Source organism: Oncorhynchus mykiss, chromosome 8 (genome assembly GCF_057628025.1).
Source record: "Oncorhynchus mykiss isolate SJ-2025 chromosome 8, ASM5762802v1, whole genome shotgun sequence".
NCBI lineage: Eukaryota > Metazoa > Chordata > Actinopteri > Salmoniformes > Salmonidae > Oncorhynchus > Oncorhynchus mykiss.
Window position 1 is genome coordinate 12,698,611 of NC_143029.1, and position 25,829 is coordinate 12,724,439.

Here is a 25,829-nt window from a genome sequence, read left to right on the forward strand (position 1 = left end):
GTTCAGGGCCTTAGCACGGGCAGATCTATGTTCCTCACAACCCCCCTCTCTCATTTACATAGAGATAGAAGCATAGGAACGTGTGTCTTCGTCGATTTTAGTTACACCTATAGAATTATAACAATCATTGTTATATTCATTAACCACCATGAAAAATATTGATCAGCATTTACTGAAACGACTCCCTAGAATACTTTTATTGATACGGATAAATCATGCATATGCTATCACATGTCAACAATTGAGAATTTATGAGTGGGTATTATTTTATATTGTATTATAATTGCAAATAGCGGGTTTAATTGACGTACTATGCGCGGGTCTATTTAACGTACAATATGCATAATAGGCTGCAGGGAGGGCACTAGCGTGATATAGTCAAACTCCTATATATTGCATGTTCAATCCCAAATCATTAAAACACCGATCTCCACGGATACAAAACAATATACATTTATACCCCTGACATTTTGTACAAGCATCGCTCTTCTACCGAAAAGACAGCGCGTGAGTATCTTCTAAATGTCTATAATGCGATGTTGTACTTATTCTCACTATTTTAAACGTGGATTATTGCCGTGGTCGTTGAGAATTTCCCCCTTTTGTTTAGCGGGTAAGGCCCCTCTGGAACTTGGAGGGGGGCCATGTTGTTAGTGAGTGTGTAGTTACCCAGCAGCAATGGTGTTTTGTTAATGCAGCTCACCAGACGGCATTTGTATGGTTCGCTCGGTTAAAAACGTTTGATTACAACTGTTCAGCGGCGTGTGAACAACGGAGAGCTATGTTTTTATTGTATGCACTTATTTAACTACAATAGCTAGCTAGTAATTTTTGGGTGGTATTTTATTTATTTTTATTATCAAACTGAAAAGGTAAGAGGCCTTCCTTAATCTGCCTAGCTAGCCATGGTAGCATCAACAAATCTAGTTATCTGACTAGCTAGTTAAATTAGTTCATTTAACAAATTCAACATTGACGCTGGATTTACAGGTGAACTGTTAACGCTAGCTAGCTAGCTAGCTAACTTGGCTTCTGTCAGTATAGCTAGCTAACTAACGTCAGGTAGCTAACCGCTAATGATAGCTAGCTAACGTTGTTCACGAACGGTTGTTTTTCCAGTGAACTAGCCCGTTGTCCGGAACAGAGAAATTGTTAACTATCTCTATGTTATGTTGCCAGGAAACGTACGTTGGCGAATGTATACATTTCGCATGATAACTAACATTCAGACAAGTTTTTTTTTTTTAAACTAGCCAAACTAATCCACAGTACAGTACGTTAACTAGCTAGCTACATGCTGCCTGTAATATGTCGAAACACACACCCGACACCGAAGAGTTGAGCACTCGGTGGGCAGACATTCATTGTTCGATTGGCTACGCTAACAAGTTATTTAGCAAGCTAGCTAATTTAGCTAGCTTGGAGAGCTAGTTAACGTTATCCATCTAACGTTACCTAACATTGTTTTGATTATTATCAAGAGATTGGTTTCCACTATCTATAGCTAGCTAGTTAATTTTGACCATGTTAGCGATCGATGTTACCTATTATGGCTAAGAAGGCCAAATTGCGTATTACACGGACTTTCGGACACTGAATATTTATTAGTTTGTTAGCTAGCTAGCAACGAGCTCAAGTTTATTAATGTAATAGCTAGCCACTTAATAAGTTAACTAGCAAGCTAGGTAACCAAGTCAAAGGAAGGGCAGACAACGTCCCCAGAGAAGATTGTTACCTTAGATTGACACTAGCTGCTAGTGCTTTATGCTGAAGTTCTACAGACCTTTCAGTGTGTCAATTTACAAATGTTATTGTAACTTATGAAACAAAGCAAGGAAACTCTCTGTTGGGGACCAAAGAAAGACTGTGTATATGTTGGTTCAATAAGCATTGAAGGGATTCCTAATAAATACAAATACATTCGATATCAGAAACCTCAGGTTAGTGTATGTACATGATGTTTGATAAGTGCTATCCATATGCAATGTAAAGCAACTCTACTCACACATGTTCTGTTATTTCCCCCTCCACAGGTTTCCCCGTGGAATGAGCGTTCCATGCAGCATCCTAGGTATGAATGACGTGGCCTGGCAGGAGACACGAGGCGGGATGCTGCACACAAACGGTGCTCCTGAAGCCGGGGGCGTCAGAGTTCACGGAGGGGGATCCCTGGCTGCCATGGGGGTTGCAGGTCAGGGTCCCGGAGGGCCACACCGTCTGCAGGGACCCAACCCCATCCCAGGTACCCCACAGCCTCCACTAAGTGGGCGCTCTCAGGATGATGCCACAGTGGGCTACTTCTTCCAGAGGCAGCCTGGGGAGCAGCTGGGAGGTTGCACCTCCAGCAAGCACCGTTGGCCCACTGGAGACGGCAACCACGTTGACCAGGTACAATGGTTTTGCCAGAGCCAAACTACTTGGCTACAAGCTTCCTGTTTGATAATAAAATATTTGAATGAAGCAGATCTTCTACTTTCTAGAAACTACTTTACCACAAGAGACCCTTGCCGTTTCAGTCCAGAGCATGACATAAATTGCACCAGCCAAAGATTTCCCACTCTTTAGAAAGCTACACTTGCTTCTGTTTCATATAAATCATTCAACAAATATTCATTGTAGCAAGCATTAGCCTGTCAAATATCCTAGTGGTTCATTCTAATGGCTTGTTAAACTAATTTTCAAAGTTGCACGTGAAAGTTTGAAGGATTATGTTCCATTCCCAGTAAACACCTAGCCTGTTGACGACAACAACAACTGACTTGGGAAGTATGTGTCTGTGTAAAGAGGGAGGGAGGGGGGGGGTCTCTGTCAGTGATCTCTATCTAAGGATATAATTCAGATTTGTAACTCATCCTATGCTTTAACAACCCATACAGTAGTAGGATTTGTATTACTTTTTAGTGAACATGGTAATTTATTTAGACTCATAAGTCTTTGTTGTATAGGACAACCTCGTAAGTGTGGCTGGAGTTTGCATCAATTTGTGTTGTATCAATTTGTGTTCCTCCAATTTCAATATGATGTCCAGAACTAGCTTACCATGAATGAGGATACCATTTTTGCCAGGTTGAATTGTGTATGTGCTCTGACTGAAGCCACATTATTATTTTTTTCAGGTTCGAACTGTGGATGAGATGAACTATGGTTTTCAAGCCCTTGCTTTGGAGTCCAGGGGCATGGGTGAGGTAGGTTGAGATCCACCACAACATCTCACATTTCTTCCCTTTAAAACTAGGATAGATTCTGTGCTACATCTTCCATTGAAGTTTCCCACGGTGACCTAGAATGTCGAGAATGTCCAAGTAGCCATTTTGCCTTCTCTTTACAGCTCCTGCCAGCAAAAAAACTGTGGGATTCGGATGACTTGTCCAAGGATGGAAGGAAAGGGATGCTCCTTGGAGAGGAATGGCGGGAGAATGCTTGGGGATCTTCTCGTGAGTGGTTTTCTATGCCTCTGCTTGTTTGTCTGTTTGATTTACCCTCGGGGCTTTTTGAGAACCAATTTTATTTTTATCAACCCCTTGGCTCCCCCATATGCATACATTCTTAGAGGCACTATGCAGAAATTGCACCACAATTTCCTGGCTGCTAAAATTCTAATAGTTATCATCATTTCTCTTTTTATGTGACAAAACAGTATACTGTAGTGTAGAGCAAGGTTCCTCAACTTTCGCCGGTTGATTTACCCCCCCCCCCCCCAGGTTTTCTGAGCACAAACAAAAATCTCTATATAGATATATAGTGTGTGTGGAATTTTCACTGTTGGACATAAAATACTGTTAAATGGGGTTTTTTAAACACCAGGAAATCAGCTCCAAGTGATTTTTAATTCAAGAAATCTGTTCCCAAGTATTACCCACGCTTAATAAAGAGATATGACATGATCATATACAAATGTAAGCAAGGTTGAGATTGTTTTAGTCAAATATATCTGTTTGTGCTTCTTGTGGTCAATTTGCAGTCTACAAATTATTTGTAATTATGTTCTGACCATCTGCTCAAGAGAGAAATTGGGCTGCGGCTGAATCTAGTTCATTATTCCTGGTGTAGAGCATCATTGTACCATCTAAACTGCTGTAAAATATATTTTTTGAAGCTGGTGTACAAAACCGTAAGTGAAAAAGACGCAAAAGCAAAACTTAAGAGCGGAAGCATAGAAATGGCAAACATTGACCAGATCTACCGCTTCTTAGTCCCGCTTTCAATGAGAATGACAGATCTATAACACGCATACCTATGTGAATTTGGTCAGAGTCACCCAAAAAGTGACATTTCAGCTTTAACCTCTTGGATGTAATGTCTGTTTAGGGGATCTGCATGGTACTGGTTCCGACTGATATTTTTGTGGACACTATATCAAATTGGCTGGTTCCTACTGACACCATAGTATATTTGAGCCGGTGTGAAGTAGGATGTGAAATCTGAAACCACTTGAAGCTGGGATAGCCCTCCTACCATTTCTTTTGCTCTTCGACTGTCCAACTCCTGGCTGAACCCTATGTCACAAGCACTGGCAAAGCACATGTCTGCAATCCTTACATCATAGCACAGCAGGAGAGCGTGGCTTCATCGCTGTAGTACATTGAGATCGATTTATAGCCATTAATCTCAAAATTCACAGATACATTTTTTTTAAGCATTGTTTGTTTGTCAGACATATGAGATGAAAGGCTAGTTCCTAACAAGTTCAGGTAGCCACGCTACGGCTCTGTGAGACATGAACAGCGACATTTTGATCAAAAGACCTTCAGAAAATATGCCCCCCAAAATTCTAACATTAAACATACAAATATGAATTTTACAGTTATAAGGAAGGTGAAATCTTATAGTTGGTCACTTTATTATTTGGTTATCCTACACTGAACAAAAATATAAATGCAACATGCAAAAAGGAAGAATTTTACTAAGTTACAGTTCATATAAGGAAATCAGTCAATTGAAATTAATTCGTTAGGCCCTAATCTAAGGATTTCACATGACTGGGGAATACAGACAATGCATCCGTTAGTCACATACCTTAAAAAGAATATGAGCGTGGATCAGAAGCGGTCAGTATCTGGTGTCACCACCATTTGCCTCATGCAGTGCGACACAACTCCTTTGCATACTTGGGGCTGTGCATTGGCATGTTGAAACATGAGGTGATGGCGGTGGATGACTGGCACGACAATGGGCCTCATGATTTCGTATCTCTGCATTCAAATTGTCCCAATTTTGTTAATTATCCTTGGCCTATGCCTGCCCATACCATAGTCCCACCGCCACCATGGGGCACTCCGTTCACAACGTTGACATCAGTAAACCACTCGCCCAGACGACAAAATACAGGTGGTCTGTGGTTATGAGACCTGTTGGATGTACTTCCAAATTCTCTAAAACTAAGTTGGAGGCGGCTTATAGTAGAGAAATTAACATTCAATTATCTGGCAACAGCTCTGGTAGACATTCCTGCAGGAAGCAAGCATCTGCCCGGTACAGTTGAAATCGGGTTTCATCTGTGAAGAGCACACTTCTCCATTGTGGCAATCAAAGGTGAGCATTTGCCCACTGACGTCTGTTACGACGCCGCTCTGCAGTCAGGTTAAGACCCTGGTGAGGACGACAAGCATGCAGATGAGCTTGCCTAATATTCTTCAGTTGTGCCAACCCATAGTTTCATCAGCTGTCCGGGGGACTGGTCTCAGGCGATCCTTCAGGTGAATAAGCAAGATGTGGAGGTCCTGGGCTGGCGTGGTCACACGTGGTCTGCGGTTGTGAGGCCGGTTGGACATACTGCCAAATTCTCTAAAACGACATGGGAGACGGCTTGTGGTAGAGAAATGAACATTATATTATCTGGCAACAGCTCTGGTGGACATTCCTGTAATCAGCATGCCAATTTTACGCTCCCTCAAAGCTGGGACTGACGTTGTGTGACAACTTCACATTTTAGAGTGGCCTTTTATTTTCCCCAGCACATGGTGCACCTGTGAAATGATCATGCTGTTTAATTAGCTTGATATGTTGATATGCCACACCTGTCAGGTGGGTGGATGGATTGTCCTGGCAAAGGAGAAATGCTCACTAACGGGCATGTAAGCAAATATGTGCACAAATTTTGAGAGAGAATAAGCTTTTTGTCATGCAACTCGGGACCAACTGTTTACATGTTGCATTTTATTTTTAAAAAGCATACTAGTCATTTCAAATTTTAATAGTTAGAGAATACGAAAATATTATAATAAAAATTATATATTTGTATGAAACTGAGACATAAACAAAACAAGTTCCACAGAAATTTAATAATGTGTCCCTGGACAAAGGGAGGGGGGGGGGGGTCAAAAGTAACAGTCCGTATCTGGTGTGGCCACCAGCTGCATTAAGTACTGCAGTGCATCTCCTCATGAACTGCACCAAAGTTGGCAGTTCTTGCTGTGAGATGTTACCCCACTCTTCCACCAAGGCACCTGCATGTTCCCGGACATTTCTGGGGGGAATGGCCCTAGCCCTCACCCTCCGATCCAACAGGTTCAAGACGTGCTCAATGGGATTGAGATCCGGCAGCAACGTCGCCTATGCGCACAAACCCACCGTCGCTGGACCAGACAGGACTGGCAAAAAGTGCTCTTTGACGAGTCGCGGTTTTGTCTCACCAGGGGGGATGGTCAGATTCGCGTTTATCATCGAAGGAATGAGCGTTACACCGAGGCCTGTACTCTGGAGCGGGATCGAGGTGGAGGGTCCGTCACGGTCTGGGGAAGTGTCACAGCATCATCGGACTGCGTTTGTTGAGATTGCCTGCCATGACAACGCTGTGGTTACAGGGGAGACATCCTCCTCCCTCATGTGGTACCCTTCCTGCATGCTCATCCTGACATGACCCTCCAGCATGACAATGCCACCAGCCATACAGCTCGTTCTGTGCGTGATTTCCTGCAAGACAGGAATGTCAGTGTTCTGCCATGGCCAACGAAGAGCACTTTTTGCCAGTCCTGTCTGGTCCAGCGCCGGTGGGTTTGTGCCTATAGGTGACGTTGTTGATGGTGAGGACCTTCCTTACAACAGGCCTATGAGCCCTCAGTCCAGCCTCTCTCAGCCTATTGCGAACAGTCTGAGCACTGATGGAGGGATCGTGCGTTCCTGGTGTAACTTGGGCAGTTGTTGTTGCCATCCTGTACCTGTCCCGCAGGTGTGATGTTCAGATGTACCGATCCTGTGCAGGTGTTACACGTGGTCTGCCACTGCGAGGACGATCAGCTGTTTGTCCTGTCTCCCTATAGCGCTGTCTTAGGCGTCTTACTGTACGGACATTGCAATTTATTGCCCTGGCCACATCTGCAGTCCTCATGCCTAAGGCACCTTGCAGCATGCCTAAGGCACATTCACGCAGATGAGCAGGGACCCTGGGCATCTTTCTTTTGGTGTTTTTCAGAGTCAGTAGACAGGCCTCTTTAGGGGTCTAAGTTTTCATAACTGTGATCTTATTTGCCTACCGTCTGTAAGCTGTTCGTGGCTTAACGAGCAACGTGCATGTTCATGAATTTATGGTTCATTGAACAAGCATGGAAACAGTGTTTAAACCCTTTACAATGAAGATCTGTTTAGTTATTTGGATTTTTACAAATTCTTAGACAGGGCCCTGAAAAAAGGATATTATTTTTTGCTGAGTTATTGTTTATGGCCCTCTCGTGATGAATAATTACTTTTGGGGATTACTTTTAGTTACGTAGAGATAATACATAGTTGAACTGGTACCATGAAGACCATGCCAATAGCTTTTTAAAAATGTTTTTTAAATCTGCTGAAACTCCTATTCTTTGAGAAGGGTTGTCTCTGCATTGACCCAGGACAATCTCCATGTCTCACCTTCCTGGCTGTCTATTATTTTCCTCTGAGCAGATCACTCTGTGTCCCAACCAATCATGGTGCAGCGACGACCCGGACAGGGTTTCCATGGGAACGGCGACGCCAACTCCGTGCTCTCCCCTCGCTCCGAGGGCGGAGGCCTGGGCGTGAGCATGGTGGAGTACGTCCTGAGCTCCTCCCCCGGGGACAAGATGGATGGCCGCTACAGGAACGGTGGCTACGTAAGTCTTTCTGCCAAGGTCTCTTTCGCTCTCTGCCCTTTACGCCAATCCACTCAGAACCAACAGAAGATCTACATCGGCTTCAGTAGTGATACAAAAATTGTCAGGTCTAGAGTTATTCCAGAAATCCAACATCAAATTCTTATTGCTTAGGGCCTAGCCTCTTGTTCTCTGATGGAGCGTTGCGTCTGTTTGGAGGAACAAGCCTTCTGAATGTTTGATTTATTTTTGCTTTGTAGGGCGGCGGGGACGCTGACCCGGACGGGAGGGAGAAAGGTAACGCCCAAGACCAGACGTCTCCGTTTGAAGAGGACAAGAGCCCAGAAATGAAAGTGGGAGAGGAGAGTGATGCAGCCAAGGCCAATGGGAGAGGCCTGCTCAATGGCATGGACAGAGACTGCAAAGACTTCAAGTATGGGCCATTTTTAGTGGTTATTGGGGGGTGAATGGGGGGCCATGAAATTATCATTGAGATATTTTATTTACCAATCCGTCACCGCACATAGAGACCTTTTTGAAAAATGAAAGTTATTTGAATTATGCCGATTAGACATTTTAATCCTTTTGCTTCAAAGAGAAACCGATCTTGTAAGGCAGACTTTGCAGGGAGATAGTTGTGAACAAAGCCTCAAAGACCATATCGTCACATGTACTGCTCCCGTCGCCCCCCCCTCCAGTCCCACCCCAGGAAGTCGCCAGGCCTCCCCCACCGAGGCGGTGGAGAGGATGGGCCCTGGCCAGGCCGGACTGGAGATGATGGTCCAGCACCAGCAGCACCAGCATCAGCAACACCACCTCCAGCACCAGACCATGCAGCCCCAGAGCAAACCCCAGCAGCAGGAGGACTTCCAGAGCCAGGAGGCCCAGAACATGGGCAACATGGAGCAGCAGCAGGGTGTGGAGTCACTCCAGTTCGACTACGCCGGCAACCAGATCCAGGTAGACTCCTCCGGCACCCCCGTCGGCCTGTTTGACTACAACTCCCAGCAGCAGGTGGGTTGAACCAAGAAGTAGTAACGAGGGACTACATTTCTCTCTAGTGCATAGGTTGATGTAAACCTGTCACTTTTTGGTGATATGAGCTGTTTTGATCTCCAATAGACCTGGAGATCTGAAGGAACAATGTTTTTTGGGTGGGTGGGGGTCTGTGTCCTATCAATCATTGACTGAGCACAGAAAGTTAAATGTGTTGAACTTATTAGAAAATAAGTTATATTGCAGTTTCTCACAATTCATGAACATGTTAGGGTTTGTTTCTTCTTCATCCTTGTCAATCATTGGTTCATTGATGAAATTAGCATTATGACTATCTTTAATTAAATCATTCAAAAACCTTTAATGCAATTGTTGACAAACAGGAACATAGCACACATGTTTCTGAGTAAGTTCTGCATCAAACAAAAGGTCTCAAGTTGTTTTATTAAACTGAAGTCCCGCCTTAGTGATGTCACTGACTACGTCATTACCTTTTTACTCCTGAGACCAAAGCCCTGCATCCACAGCTATACAAACATAAGAGTTTCAGTGTTTATCTCAAAGCTAGGCAATAAATGTCCCCTCCCCAAAGTTGATTTATTGTGGAATGTCTGAGTAGTCTCTTATCTTCCACACTCCCCTGCAGAGTTCTGTCTGTCACACATTATAAGAGAGCGAGCAAACAACTGTGGAACAATTATAAAACTATATAATGAATATATATATATATATATATATATATATATATATATATATATATATATATATATATATATATATTGTTAATCTGTAGTCAAGGACCCTATAAATGTGAGGGAGGGGTCTTATAACCCCTCTCCTTCTATTAATAAAACATAAGCATAATCAATTATTCTAATACATCAAACATTTTGGTACAACCCTTTTCATGACCCCTTGGTGAACCCGACAAACAACGCATCAGTGATTCTTATTTCCTGCAACTTTCTGAAGTACTGCCTGTTTCTGTGCACCTCTGTGTTGTGTAGCCAGTTAGCATGACTTTAATGTCTGCATAACCTAGTGGCTTTCCCCCCAAAAAACTTCCCAATTAAATGTTGACTGCAAAGTAGGTCTACCTTACAGAATGATATCATAAGGATTTCTATCAATCGATTTGCAAACACCGCTGCAGAAACACTGCTAGCCGAACACAACTCTCTTCCTGGTGTGCAATGTTTTTGTTTTTTTAACTTTTATTTAACCAGGTAGGCTAGTTTAGAAGTTCTCATTTGCAATTGCGACCTGGCCAAGATAAAGCAAACCATCACAACACTGAAGTGTAGGAGGTCTCCAATTTTTTTAATGGACTGGATCTTTATATATACACACCACTTGGGTCCTGTTTCAGTAATAATGTTATCAGACCTTCTTGTTGCTTGTCTGATAATCTACCATCTATATACGAGTGATTAAAACGTGCTAATAATGGTCCTTTTGAGTATATCAAAAGTTTTTTTTTGATATGCCATCCAGCCCTGGAGTTTTCCCATCCTTAAAGGCCCCAATTGCATCAAGTAGTTCCTCCTCTGTAATTTGTCCTTCACATTAGTCTTTCTGTACAGATGTTAATTTTACAATATTATTAGGGGGAAAATCCATACAATTAGTTTCAGTTAGTGGAGATGGAGGAGCCTGAAACACAAACATATTCTTAAAGTACTTTACTTCCTCTTTCAAAATATAATTTGGTGAATCATGCACGACTCCATCATTTGTTTTTTCCCCATATTCCTTCCAGTTCGCTTGATTTTTATAATATATTACACTGGATCTTTCTGGAATAACTTCCTCCATTTCTTTTTGTTTTTCCTCTAACTTATTCTGTGCCTCTATGCTATTGTTTTTATTGCTATCTAACTGTAAATGTTAGTCCTTCAATTTCCTTTATTAATATGGACTCTTTTGATCTAAATTGCTTTTGTTTTATAGATGAGTAGTGAATTGCATGGCCTCTAAAGGCACACTTAAAAGTGTCCCATACAATAAGGGGATTGGCTGTACCTATGTTACGTCTGAAAGTCAGTTATAAATTATTCTGTCCTAGTTCTAAACAATTTATCATCTAGTAGGCTTTGATTAAATTGCCAATATCCTCGCCCACGTGGAAATTCTGTAAGAGTAATATATATGTAAATTATGTGATGATCCGACCGCATTCTGTCCCCATCAACACTTTTTAAACTTTTGGTGCCAGAGAGAATGGTATAAGAAAGTAGTCAAGACGACTAGCTTGATTAAGCCTCCGCCAAGTATATCTCACTAGGTCAGGGTATTTAAGTCTCCATATATCCACTAATTCCAATATATCCATGACATTCATGATTTCCTTAAGTGCCTGAGGGTGATAGTTAGTAGTGTGATTTCCTTTACGGCCCATAGAGGTATTTAAGACCGTATTTAAAATCTCCCACCATAATAATACAGTCTAGTGTTAAATTCTTATATTTTCAAAGAAGCCTGGATCATCATTATTCGGACCGTATAGGTTAATAAGCCATGTCTGTTTATTGTCCAATAACATATTTAAAATAATCCATCTACCTTGAGGATCTGCTTCTTGAACATGCTTTTAATGAGTGACAGATCTATAGTTCACTTTTCTTTGTGTCGACTCTTCCAAAAAGTTACGTACTGTAGCTTTAAACCCAGACCAAAGAGTCCAACCCCCCCCCCCCCCCCCCCCCCAACCCCAGGACAATAAAGTTTATTGTGGTTTGGATAGTTAGGAATATTGAGATTGATCAAATGTGTATAATTTTAAATGCAAGTAGTTTGTCACCTTTTTGGGTCCTTACCAGTTCGCTTCCCTGTCCCTGAGAGTAGTGGAAGCTTGGGTATTAATGTGTCTAACTTGTTCTGTTTGTTGTCCAGTTGTTCCAGAGGTCCAACCATCTGACTGTCCAGCAGCTCACTGCTGCCCAGCAGCAACAGTATGCCCTGGCTGCTGCCCAGCAACAACACCTTGGTAAGTTCTAGATGTTCTACCCTGGCTGCTGCCCAGCAACAACACCTTGGTAGGTTCTAGATGTTCTACCCTGGCTGCTGCCCAGCAACAACACCTTGGTAGGTTCTAGATGTTCTACCCTGGCTGCTGCCCAGCAACAACACCTTGGTAGGTTCTAGATGTTCTACCCTGGCTGCTGCCCAGCAACAACACCTTGGTAGGTTCTAGATGTTCTACCCTGGCTGCTGCCCAGCAACAACACCTTGGTAGGTTCTAGATTTTCTACCCTGGCTGCTGCCCAGCAACAACACCTTGGTAGGTTCTAGATGTTCTACCCTGGCTGCTGCCCAGCAACAACACATTGGTAGGTTCTAGATGTTCTACCCTGGCTGCTGCCCAGCAACAACACCTTGGTAGGTTCTAGATGTTCTACCCTGGCTGCTGCCCAGCAACAATACAAGCACCCCCTGAATTATGATTGTAGTTTTGATTACTATATACAGTAATGTACTGTGGATTTATTCATTATTTGGCTCCAAACTGCACACACGCATATTTGTGCCAGATTGGGTAGTATTACCTTTTATTGGTGTAGTATTCCGTCTGAATGTTTTGTACGTAAAAATGTCCTGAATGCCATACTTAAAAATATATATTAAAAAAAATGTAATTGTGGTTTTGACGGCAATTTGATATCGGATGATGTGTTATTCAATTTGGACACACTGCTAACTGGAGGTTTTCTTCAGCCGGCCTTGCTCCCGCGTTCGTGCCAAACCCATACATCATCAACACTGGACCCCCCGGAACCGACCCTTACACCGCTGCAGGACTGGCCGCAGCAGCTACACTTGCCGGTTAGCACACACACACACACACACACAAACTGTATTCATACATAGCACCTCTTTCACTCTGAGTGGGTACTGTCATCAAAAGCTGCTTTACTGCTTTGTGAGTGTATAATCTTCTGTATTGAATTGCAAGTTCATACCACAGGTTTGGTAGTAGTAACTGAGGACTCCCTTCCCTTAGGGCCTACAGTGGTTCCTCCCCAGTACTATGGTGTTCCTTGGGGCGTGTACCCTGCCAACCTCTTCCAGCAACAGGCTGCCAGTCACAACGCTAACCAGCAGGGATCCAATCAAGGACCGGGGCCAGGACAGCAACAGGTAGGCATTTCACCAATTAACAGCAGCTAACTAGATAATTAATTTAAGGGTTAAGCGTTATAGCCAAAGGTGTATTGGAAGTGACCATGATTTATCTTGTACATTTTCCCTCAGATGACTCAAGTCATTTTAAGTTCGGTTGTGGTGTAACCCCTTGATCTTCTCTCTCCCTCTCTCTCTCTCCAGGTGATGCGCCCCGGGAACAACCAGCGCCCTCTCACCCCTGGTCAGGGCCAACAGAGCCAGCAGGAGTCTCTGGCAGCAGCTGCCGCTGCCAACCCTGCCCTCGCCTACGCTGGTATGCCAGGTCAGTGACTGAGTAGTGTTAGTTGAGCACACACAGGTTTTTACCTACATTTACAAATGACCTCGACTAACCGGTGCCCCCGCACATTGACTCTGTACCTGTACCCCCTGGTATATAGCCTCCACATTGACTCTGTACCTGTACCCCCTGGTATATAGCCTCCACATTGACTCTGTACCTGTACCCCCTGGTATATAGCCTCCACATTGACTCTGTACCTGTACCCCCTGGTATATAGCCTCCACATTGACTCTGTACCTGTACCCCCTGGTATATAGCCTCCACATTGACTCTGTACCTGTACCCCCTGGTATATAGCCTCCACATTGACTCTGTACCTGTACCCCCTGGTATATAGCCTCCACATTGACTCTGTACCTGTACCCCCTGGTATATAGCATTGCTATTGTTATTTTACTGATGCTCTTTATTTATTTGTTGTTTTTCTTTATTGCGTTGTTGGTTAAGGGCTTGTAAATAAGCATTTCACTGTAAGGTTGTATTCGGCGCGTGTGTATTCGGCGCGTGTGTATTCGGCGCAAATAAAATTTGATTTGAACACTACTGAGCCAAGCCAAGCTCTACTGAGCAGGCCTGGTTAAGCAGCCACATAATTGCAGGAACAAAGGACAATGTCAAAAGAGGATATCCGAGCAGGCAGCGTTTGGTTTGGGTCGGTGCGGTAGTGTGAAAAGTACAACACAGCCAGTCGTGTACAGGTCTGGAGTTTACCCAAGGGGTGAGAGGTGAAGAGTAGCATGTGAATATATTATACTGGCTCTCAGCATTATGTGCATCTATGCCACTCTTGAAGCCTTCCAAGGCATGTTGAGGTTTCCCTTTAGCCCCTTCTAACAGGCTTAACAGGTCTGTGTAGTGCTTTAGTTGGGGGGGGGGGGGGTGTAATTTGATATGAAAGCTTGTCTCATATTCCCTCTGGAATACGTTTGTGTACATACTCTTTCAAACTGCCTTTCCCTTCTGATTCTGGTGCAGTAAGATAACACGTCTTCAGCCCTTTCGTAGACCACACGCAACTTCATAGACCAAACACACACTTGCCAGGCTGGTTTTCACAGTGTGTTTCCCCTCAGTTTGTCTGTCTCCTGCCCACCCAGGTTACCAGATGCTGGCCCCCGCCGCTTACTACGACCAGAACGGAACCCTGGTGATGGCCCCTGGGGCCCGCGGAGGTCTGGGAGGGCCCGTCCGCCTGGTCCAAACCCCGCTCCTCATCAACCCACAGGCCGCAGCGCAAGCTGGTGAGTACCACGGGTTGTCTGGCCCAGTGTTCTCCTAATGTTTGTGGGAAATTGTGTTTTGGGAGGCGGCTTAGCAGCTAGTGGAATGAGTGCCATGTTGATAGTGTGAACACAATATTACTGTACTTTGCTTGTGAAAGTTGAGCAAGGCTTTATAATAGAATCTCAATCTTACAATGATGTGGATGAATTGCTCATACCAACATGGCTATCCAGCAGTTTTAATAGTGCTCACCCCACCCCATGTCTACTCCAAATAGGCACCACACTGAACCGTGGTGACCTGGTTTTTCTTTCCATCCCTCTTTCTCCCCTCTGTCTATATAGCGGCTGCGGCGTCAGCGTCCGGCTCAGGCAACAACATGTCAGGCCCCCAGCCCAACGGCCTGTACCGCTCCATGTCCCAACCCCAGCAGCAGCCCCAGCAGCAGCAGAACCAGGGCTTACCCTCCAGCTCCTTCTACGGCTCTGGGTCGGTGCCGGCCAGCTCCCAGAGCAGCTCCCTGTTCTCCCACACCTCCCAGGCTCCACCGCCCACCTCGTCTCTAGGATTCAGCGGTGCCGGCGGCTCACTGGGCGTGGGACTGGGCTCGGCGCTCGGAGGCTTCGGCTCCTCAGGTTAGTGGAGAAGGAACCTTCAGGTTCATTGTTCATATGGCAAAAAGCATACATAAGATGTGATGTCATGCACTCTTGACAATTAATTGCATTTTCCAAAGATTCTGTACCCCACCTCTTTGGATGCCCTGCTGTCCTCTTTTTCTCTCCCGTCTCCTTATTTCCCCGTCTTCATCTCTCTCCCATAGTGTCGAGCTCCACCAGCAGCAGTGTCTCTCGCCGGGACTCCCTGCTGGCCAACTCGGACCTGTACAAGCGTGGAGGTGGTAGCAGCCTCACCCCCATTGGTCAGCCCTTCTACAACAGCCTGGGCTACTCCTCGCCCAGTCCCATTGGCCTAACACCGGGCCACTCCCCCCTCACACCCCCACCCTCTCTGCCCTCCTCTCACGGCTCCTCCTCCAGCCTTCACCTGGGTAAGACCAGCTGTAATAAATGCGTTGGAGAGCATAGACATGAACATAAGATGAGCAGGCAGATAGAAAACTTCATGCAGTGATACACAATTAAGTTTTGTCGCCACCCTGTCAGTCACTCTTCAAAAGATGAAATGGTTTTGCACCGTATGGAGATCTCTCTCTCTCTCACATATAATCTGTCTAGTTCACTGTACTCAACACCACTCTAAGTGGATGGCTAGACACGCATAGAAATAGTGACCAGAGGGGGAATTCCCATTCAAGCTACGTACTGAGGGTCGAAATTCTATCTCTATGGCAACACCCCCTCATCCTTTGTTTCCTCCCGGTATTCCCGACCTCCAGGCGGGCTGACGAACGGCAGCGGGCGCTACATCTCGGCGGCGCCCGGCGCGGAGGCCAAGTACCGCAGTGCGGGGGGCACCTCCAGCCTGTTCAGCTCCAGCAGCCAGCTGTTCCCGCCGTCTCGGCCCCGCTACAGCCGCTCAGACGTCATGCCCAGCGGGCGCAGCCGCCTGCTGGAAGACTTCCGCAACAACCGCTTCCCCAACCTGCAGCTGCGTGACTTGCCCGGCCACATGGTGGAGTTCTCCCAGGACCAGCACGGCTCCAGGTGGGTGACGAATAGACGCACGGCTGAATGGACACAGTCTCTCACATACTATGAGCTCGTTTTCTCACACCACACACACACACACAAAGTCTCTCTCACGTACACAAGCGCACTCACATAAAATGAACATGCATTTTCTCACGCCGCATGCACACACAGTGGTACACAGACTCACACAACCTCTGCAGCATATTATGCCCTCCAATCATGCTGTTGAAAAACAACACTTATCACTGTAATGCTCAGGTTGCTCTTAACTCCTCTTCCTCCTTTTCTTTCTCTTGCTCCCCCCCCCCCCCCCTGTGTCCAGGTTCATCCAACAGAAGCTGGAGAGGGCCACCCCAGCAGAGAGACAGATGGTGTTTGGGGAGATCCTGCAAGCAGCCTACCAGCTGATGACAGACGTGTTTGGCAACTACGTCATCCAGAAGTTCTTTGAGGTGGGAACTGTGGTCAAAGTTGTCGGGTTAGATTCAATGCCACTCTGGATACTTGTGATATCATTGGCTCATACCATACCAACTAGAGGTCGACCGATTATGATTTTTCAACGCCAATACCGATTATTGGAGGACCAAAAAAAGCCGATACCGATTTAATCGGCCAATATTTTGGGGATTATTATTAGATTTTATTTTTTTTGTAATAATGACAAATACAACAATACTGAATGAACACTTATTTTAACTTTAATATAATACATCAATAAAAATCTATTTAGCCTCAAATAAATAATGAAACGTGTTCAATTTGGTTTAAATAATGCAAAAACAAAGTGTTGGAGAAGAAAGTAAAAGTGCAATATGTGCCATGTAAGAAAGCTAACGTTTCAGTTCCTTGCTCAGAACATGAGAACATATGAAAGCTGGTGGTTCCTTTTAACATGAGACTTCAATATTCCAAGGTAAGAGGTTTTAGGTTGTAGTTCATATAGTATTTATAGGACTATTTCTCTCTATACACACATTTGTATTTCATATACCTATGACTATTGGTTGTTCTTATAGGCACTTTAGTAATGCCAGTGTAACAGTATAGCTTCCGAACTGAGAACACATCGACAACAGCCACCCTCGAAGCATCGTTACCCATCGCTCCATAAAATACGCGGCCCTTGCAGAGCAAGGGGAACAACTACTCAAATCAATTCACATTTATTTATATAGCCCTTCTTACATCAGCTGCTTTCTCAGTGCTGTACAGAAACCCAGCCTAAAGCCCCAAACAGCAAGCAATGCAGGTGTAGAACCAAGTCTCAGAGCGAGTGACGTTTGAAACGCTATTAGCGCGCACCCCGCTAACTAGCTAGCCATTTCACATTGGTTACACCAGCGAAGAGCTGCTGGCAAAACGCACAAAAGTGCTGTTTGAATGAATGCTTACGAGCCTGCTGCTGCCTACCACCGCTCAGTCAGACTGCTCTATCAAATATCAAATCATAGACTTAATTATAACATAATAACACACAGAAATGCCAGCCTTTGGTCATTTAATATGGTCGAATCCGGAAACTATCATTTCGAAAACAAAACGTTTATTATTTCAGTGAAATACGGAACCGTTCGGTATTTTATCTAACGGGTGGCCTCCATCAGTCTAAATATTCTTGTTACATTGAAGGTTGTACAATGTTATAATTACGTAAAAATGTGGGCAAATTAGTTCGCAACGAGCCAGGCGGCACAAACTGTTGCATATACACCGACTCTGCGTGCAATGAACGCAAGAGAAGTGACACAATTTCACCTGGTTAATATTGCCTGCTAACCTGGATTTATTTTAGCTACATATGCATGTTTAAAAATCTATACTTCTGCGTATTGATTTTAAGAAAATGCATTGATGTTTATGGAGAGGTACACATTGGAGCAAGGACAGTCCTTTTTCATGAATATGCACCGCATCGATTAAATGCAATGCAGGACACGCTAGATAAACTAGTAATATCATCAACCATGTGTAGTTAACTAGTGATTATGATTGGTTGATTGTTTTTTATAAGATAAGTTTAATGCTAGCTAGCAACTTACCTTGGCTTACTGCGTTCGCGTAACAGGCAGGCTCCTCGTGGAGTGCAATGAGGCAGGTGGTTAGAGCGTTGGACTAGTTAACTGTAAGGTTGCAAGATTGAATCCCCCGAGCTGACAAGGTAAAAATCTGTGGTTCTGCCCCTGAACAAGGCAGTTAACCCACCGTTCCTACGCCGTCATTGAAAATAATAATGTGTTCTTAACGGACTTGCCTTGTTAAATAAAGGTGTAAAAAGAAATCGTCCAAAAATACCGATTTCCGATTGTTATGAACTTGAAATCGGCCCCAATTAATCTGCCATTCCGATTAATCGGTCTACCTCCAAATCCAACTGTTAGTGTGCTTTCAACCAGCACGTGTCTGATAATTAGATTTTTACTAGCACCGATATTGCAGCTTGTGGCTTACTTTTTCAGGTTCAATATTAATCTTGTATTATCTTAACCGTACAATAAGTGTATCCCACTAAAGTAGTTATCTGGAAAGAGCATTTTGTTTTAAATTACTGGACATTATAAAATGCAAACAATCAAAACGAACAAACTTTCAAGTCGCTGTCATTGAAGTATTGTTTGTCTCTGCAGTTTGGCAGTGCGGATCAGAAGCTGGCTCTGGCCACGCGTATCCGCGGCCACGTGCTGCCCCTGGCCCTGCAGATGTACGGCTGCCGGGTCATCCAGAAGGCCCTGGAGTCTATCTCCTCTGACCAGCAGGTAATTGTAAGTGGGATCTTCACTTCTCAATAGATTTATTTTATTGCTTCTAGGATGCATCCCAAATGGCATCCTATTCCCTTTTCTAGTGCACTACTTTTGACCATGCCGTAGCCCTAGGGTTATCAGTTACTGTCTTCTGATAAGTTCTGATAAGACTCTCCGGTAAGCATGGTGGATGGATAGAAACCTGTGTAATATGATCCTGTGACCTTTTCGGTCCACTTTGAAAAGCCTTAAGCTTCTTTGAAATTGCCCTTGACATTAAGGACTATGGTAGAAATTAGATTGTTATCAATGAGCCATTAGAAGGAAGAGAATGGATGTATGTACCGTAGAAGCAGAATAATAGAATGACTCAATTTCTATGGGAATGACCCATAGAATGGATAGATGGATGGATAGATGACTCCTCTTCCTCTATCCCCTTCCTCAGAGTGACATCGTACGAGAACTGGACGGCCACGTGCTGAAGTGTGTGAAGGATCAGAACGGGAACCATGTGGTGCAGAAGTGTATCGAGTGTGTCCAGCCCCAGGCCCTGCAGTTCATCATCGACGCCTTCCAGGGCCAGGTGAGAGCCCATTCAATAGGGCATGCAATGGGAAAAACATTTTGTAACAGAAAATGAGAGATTCTGTTGGCAACAATTTGTTTGTTTTTTTGCTGACGTTTACTGACACGGCCATATTCAATGGGTGTTGTGCGTTTGTAAATTCATTAGTAATTCTGTGCGCTGGCACACTCAGACGAGAGTGCTCTGAAATCGGAGTACATAGCCAGAGTGAATTTACAAACGCACCCGTAGTTATAGGTGTAGCTAGGCTCGTGTTCAGCAGGGCACTCCGCAGCAACACTTTTTACAACTGGAAATGAAAATCTGTTCTTTTTGGACCAGCTCCAATAACAGTACCTGCCCGTTTCAGAAAAATCTTAATCTGTTGAAAATTGACCCAGACGCACAGTAGAAATGTTTTCTCCTTAGGATTCAATGTATGGACTGGCCCATTTGGCCCTTTTCAAGTGATTTTTGTTTTTTTAATTGAACAAATCTTCACATATCGACATTGAGTGCCAGTTAATGACAACATACTCTACGCTTTAATCAATGTTCTGCTTAATTCCATTTATCTGAAGCGTTACTTTATTTTGCACTTATCTAGACCTGAGGGATCCTGCCACCCATTTTGTTGAGGTGTGCTGTCTGTCTCTTCCCTGCAGGTGTTTGTGCTGTCCACCCACCCTTACGGCTGCAGGGTGATTCAGAGGATCCTGGAGCACTGCACCCAGGAGCAGACCCTGCCCATCCTGGAGGAGCTGCACCAGCACTCTGAGCAGCTCGGCCAGGTAAGTGCAGCCAGTTAAGCCCCTGGTCTCCTCATAACTAGCCCCAAGTCACCCAGATACAGACAATGTGATAAGCTTTGTGTGTGTGTTGTAGTTCTTGTGACGTTTTCATTGTTAGTGTTGCTGTGTAGCCTGGGTTGTGTCTGATTTCTCTTTGGACAAGTCCCGGCAGTCCCTCCCTGTTTCAGTAGGTTTTCTTCCCTTTGGTGCCTAACGAACATGACTGTGAGCCCTGTCAGTTAATGACAGATAAGGATAAGTGTATGAATGCTGTCAATGATTTCTACCTCTGACCTATGTTAATTTTACCCCCTCCCCCCCCACTTATTCCATCTAGAAATATCAAGGCGTTTCATTGGAGATGACACCCAAAACATATTATACAGTGTCCAGCGACGCACTGTTTAAGGTCAGAGCAATTCGCCTCCCTCCCACGCGGACGTTGTCCTCGTGTCACCTCCCTCCCCTCTCTCTCTTTCTCTCTCAACAACCAGTGTGCTTTAACACAGTACAGGCCTTTTTACCGTCACTAAACTCTCTATCCCTCTTTTGCAGGCCTCTTTCCTCCTCTAAACTCAGAGCACGCCTCTTCCTCCCTCGCCACTTTTTTTTTTTCTCCTTTGCTTCTAAACAATCTGTTCTGTCACGTAGAGGATACACAGCACCCCACTTCTCGGCTCTCTCTGTTTAGATAATCCCTCTCTTAGGTCACGGGCGCCTCCTGATTCTTCCTCTTTCCCCCTCCCTCCTGCTCTATTCTCTTCCTTCTCTAATGTTTATTCCTCACTGCTTGGTAGAAAGACTCCCTAAGTCGACAGCATTTGTTTTGCCACAATTTGGACCCCCCCCCTCCCCCAACATTGACATGGATTGTCTGATAGGCTTTGAACTCAATTGTGGGTTCTTGGAACTTAGGGGTAAAGTCCATCAGACCATGTAGAGCAATTATGCCAAATGATGGGGGAGGTTTGTAAATCAAATAGGGAGGGGGGGGGCATTTTTCCCCCCCAAGAAACCAGGACAAAACATGTACTTAAAAAATATATATATGTTGACTTTATATTTGACATTTGTATCTTAAAGCATTAGTGAGAAATAATGAATTGAAGTTGTAACATTTTGGCATTATCTGTTTTCGTGAGGAATTGTCATCATTTAAGATTGTCAAATGTTGGCACTATTGATGTTATTATCTGGTCAGGTGAGTTTCAGTGTCTGTCTTCCTGCACAGGTTTAGGTGTATTGGGTGGTTTTCCCTCACAACCATAACGGTTTTATCAGCCATCCCTGAAGGGACAAAGCTGCAGCTGTTTGCTCGTGGACCTGTATAGGCCTGTGTCCCATACGAATCACTAGCCTCTCTCTGGTCTTTTGACCTTAATCTGTGGTAATGATGTGGTGCTATTGATACAATTCTGCGGGGTTGTCATGATCGATTTCTGTCAAAAGAAAATCTGTCTCAACTGTCTGTAAATGATTGAATCCATAGTGGGGGTGAACTAAATGCCGTTACAAGATTATGTAATTGATTGTTTTCCTTTGTGGGGAATGGGAAACGTGATCCCAAACACGCTCACTGTCTTCTGTTTCCATCGCCCTCTGCAGGATCAGTACGGCAACTACGTCATCCAGCACGTCCTGGAGCACGGCAGACCCGAAGATAAGAGCAAAATTGTGGCAGAGGTCCGCGGAAAAGTGCTCCTCCTGAGCCAGCACAAATTTGCAAGGTAAGGCAAAACCCTTTCGTTCTCCCATTACTAATCACAGGGCTGTCTTCATTTTATATACAGTTTCATAGCTGGTGGGAGTGAAATCCATAGAGATGTGCTTTCCCTTTATTTCATTCCAGCCATTACAATGAGGCCATTTTTAAAGTGACACTAGCCTCCACTGAGTGAGACGAGTCACATTCTGAGACTTCTAGGGGTGGTTTTCAATGTAGATTCTCCAGTGAGTTGGTTTTTAGTTCAGGACTAGGCTGACTGTGTCCAGGACACCGGCCCATGTAGCCTCTCGTCTCTCCTTCAGTAACGTGGTGGAGAAGTGCGTGATCCACTCGTCCCGTGCCGAGCGGGCCCTGCTGATTGACGAGGTGTGCTGCCAGAAGGACGGCCCCCACAGCGCCCTGTACACCATGATGAAGGACCAGTATGCCAACTACGTGGTGCAGCGGATGATCGACATGGCCGAGCCCGCCCAGCGCAAGATCATCATGCACAAGGTGGGTTGCCATATACAATCGTCTCTGAGGTGAATTCATTAGTGCAATACGTTTCACAACGGGAAACATTTTGCTACGAAAATGTGTGTTTCTCATTGGAGAAGTTCAGGTTAGTCCCGTTTTGGCCTGTTTGCTTGGCTTTGGTTCCTAGTGAGCACATCCCACGTCTCCTATTACCTGTTCATTTAAATCAGAATAGTTTAAGCCAGGTTAATTTATTGTCATACAACCAAAGGTTGGTGATTTTGGGTACAACATGGTTAGGATACTCTGAAGTTGTTCTAATTGTTAGCCATAGGAGTCTCTCCTAATCACGTGCTCTGTGAAGTCCAGTATTATGTGGAATGTTGACCAGACTGCTCTCCCATCATTTTTTATGTTTTAGCATCCTTCAATGGCAGACTTTTTAAGTGGAAGGCAGACTGCATTGTTTTTAAAACAAGAACAACTTTTAAACTTCATTGGTCCAGTCCCACCAAAAATTGTATAATTAATCTTTGCTCTCTGCTCCCCCAGATTCGGCCCCACATCGCCACCCTGCGCAAGTACACCTACGGCAAGCACATCTTGGCCAAGCTAGAGAAATACTACATGAAGAGTAGCTCTGACCTGGGGCCCATCGGAGGGCCCACCAACGGCCTCATGTAGTCCTGCCTTCTGTGTCCACTGACTAAAGGCCAGAGTAGGAGCTGCCCCCCTCACCTTATTTCTAGTTATGTAAAGAGGTGCTCCTGAGCCATCAGGGCTGACCTTTGACACCCTCTGAATTACCAAAAAGATTTAAACGTCACCTGTGAAATGCTGTGACATCTGACCCCTGCCACTCTAATGCTACCCTCAGCGCTTGTGGCCACCATGGAGGGTAGCAGACAGTTTTGCAGGCAATCTCTTGGGTAAAGCACAGCCCCCCCCCCCCCCCACACACAATTTGTTTATGATGTAACTGGCTGGTTTTTCTTATATAATCCTGTACATTTAGTTTTTTTACCTTGTAAATTCTCTGTAGAAAAAAAAAAAGAACCGCATTTGCTGATAATGTACAATTCTTACAATTACACCAGCAAGTGACTTTATAAGGCCGAACTTGAGTGATCCTTTTAAACAATTTTTCATTTGTTTTTGTACCCAGACTTATTACTACTATCAGCTGTTATAATTAACTTTCTACTACCACAAAATGATCCCAATGCCAAAGCAGCTGATGGATCCATTTCTTCTTCTTGCACTGCATAGTATGGATAGATTATGAAACCCATCTGTCCCACTGACGATTACTATGTCTCTCGTGCCAATGAGTTAGTCATCCACTGGTCTCTACTTGAACACCTACAATGCTTTGTGCTTCATTTTTAGTGGAGTGTCATCCACTTGCCGGCTTGTGATCGCCTCGATTTAAAAAAAAAAAAAAAAAGCCTCTGTTTTTCCACAGACTGGCCTACACTCTCTATCTCTCTCTCTCTCTCTCACACTGTTTGCTTGATTTGACTAGTCGGCTCCGGGCGACAAATGGCATGGGTATTCAACAGTGATTCCACTAAATCCCACCTATACGGTCTTTTTCTTTTCTCGCAGATCATTCAATGGCTGCTTGGGCTTACAGCAGACACGGGTAGCGTGGACGTTTTATTCTCTTTCAGAAGCAGAGCACAAGGTTGGCTTGTATAGTGGAAGTGTAACTTGGTTGTAATCTTTACAGTAAATGACCGGGGCGTGTGTGGGTGGGGGGTAAGCATAGGCATGCTGTAACAGGTTTTTAATAACTTGACTGATTTCTTTATCATGTTTTGTGGAACATCTATTTGTCTTGTAGTTTTGAGATGAACACTGCCCTAGAAGCGGTATCTTTATGTACTGAATATTCATCTCTTGCGTAGAAATAGTTTAGCAAAAATGTATAGCATCTTTGTGTATGAGTAAATATGAAATGGTTGCTTTTTTGGCTAGGGGGCTTGGGGTAAGAGTTTTTATTTAATTTTTTTTTTGAAGTGGCTCATCCCAAGTATGTAAAGCGGAGGGTAGAATTGGGAATGAAATTAGGAAAAATAGCAGGATGGTTTTATGCGAGACCGACCGTCATGAGGTTGTTTTAATTTAGTTATTCCTAATTTAAATTTTTCTTCTGGTCTGAATATTCAAGTGAATTAGGTGGGGTGAGTAGTGGGGCCATCTAAAAAGCTATACAACTCCTCTGTGACGCTAGTAGTAATGGCTTTTGCTTCATATGAATAATTGTAGAATACATGTAGTATATGTGCAGTTGATAAGTGTGTAAGTTTAATTGACAAAAGTCTAGTTGTGGTGTTTGACAGGCCTTGATAAATTGGTAGTGATGCTTTTTTATTTTGTCTGTACAGTTGTACATTTGTAAACGTTGATGCTGTAAATGGATGTCTTTTACACTTTTGGGGGAAAAAATTGCCTAAATGTGCATTTTGATGTATGTGTGTGTGTGTATATTCATCACTCCTTTCCCCTCAAATATAATGTATACAGTTTTATTTGATCAAGCGTTATTTTAAAACAATCTTTTTATGGCTCCTCGATCTGACATGGTTTTGTTTTAAATCTGTTATGAGAATGGTCGGCCTGGTTTTGTATGCGGAGCTTTATAACGTCTCCTGTTTATATTGTCTTTCTGACGTGTGACAGTTTTAAAGGAACACCAATGCTCTGTACTTAAAATGAGGCTGCTTCTGGTCCCCTCTGCTGCCATGGAAACTTCACAGGATATGACAGAATTATTTTTGTACAGAAGAGTGCTGTATTTTGGAACAGCTACTACCTTGTAAGCAAAAGAAATGTAAGATATTGTCAATTATATAAATATGAACATATGAGTTTTGTCACACTGTCAAAGTCTTGTACATTTTCAGGTGGCCTTATGTACATTTCCAGACATTTAGATGAAGAAAAAAAGACTCATTTTTTGGAAGCAGAATTGTGGCTGTATAATTAAACCGTTCTAACATTTGATAATTTATTTCTGTGCCTTTTTAAAAAAAAATTATTTCAATATCTTCTTTTAGGAAGTTGGTGTTGCGCAAACTACAGTACTTGAATTTGGGACATAAAGTTGGATTTAACTGACCTGCTTATCACCTGTTTTGAGCAGTAGATGGT

The 25,829-nt window shown here is 44.0% G+C and overlaps 1 protein-coding gene across 28 annotated transcripts; it reads left to right on the forward strand.

Moving 5' to 3' along the window:
* pum2 (pumilio RNA binding family member 2) lies at window positions 1–25,682 on the forward strand. Of its 28 annotated transcripts, none has more exons than XM_090242358.1 (23): window positions 1–507; window positions 2,034–2,388; window positions 3,117–3,185; window positions 3,329–3,434; window positions 7,879–8,066; window positions 8,306–8,478; window positions 8,744–9,059; window positions 11,934–12,027; window positions 12,756–12,863; window positions 13,042–13,178; window positions 13,365–13,485; window positions 14,604–14,747; window positions 15,075–15,365; window positions 15,554–15,781; window positions 16,130–16,397; window positions 16,708–16,837; window positions 19,013–19,147; window positions 19,578–19,715; window positions 20,363–20,488; window positions 20,826–20,897; window positions 22,094–22,215; window positions 22,517–22,709; window positions 23,226–25,682. In XM_090242358.1, the coding sequence occupies exons 2-23, from the start codon at window positions 2,047–2,049 to the stop codon at window positions 23,355–23,357; spliced, it is 3,633 nt and encodes a 1,210-aa protein (XP_090098484.1). In that variant the 5' UTR covers window positions 1–507; window positions 2,034–2,046; the 3' UTR covers window positions 23,358–25,682.
* The last annotated feature ends 147 nt before the right edge of the window (window positions 25,683–25,829 follow it).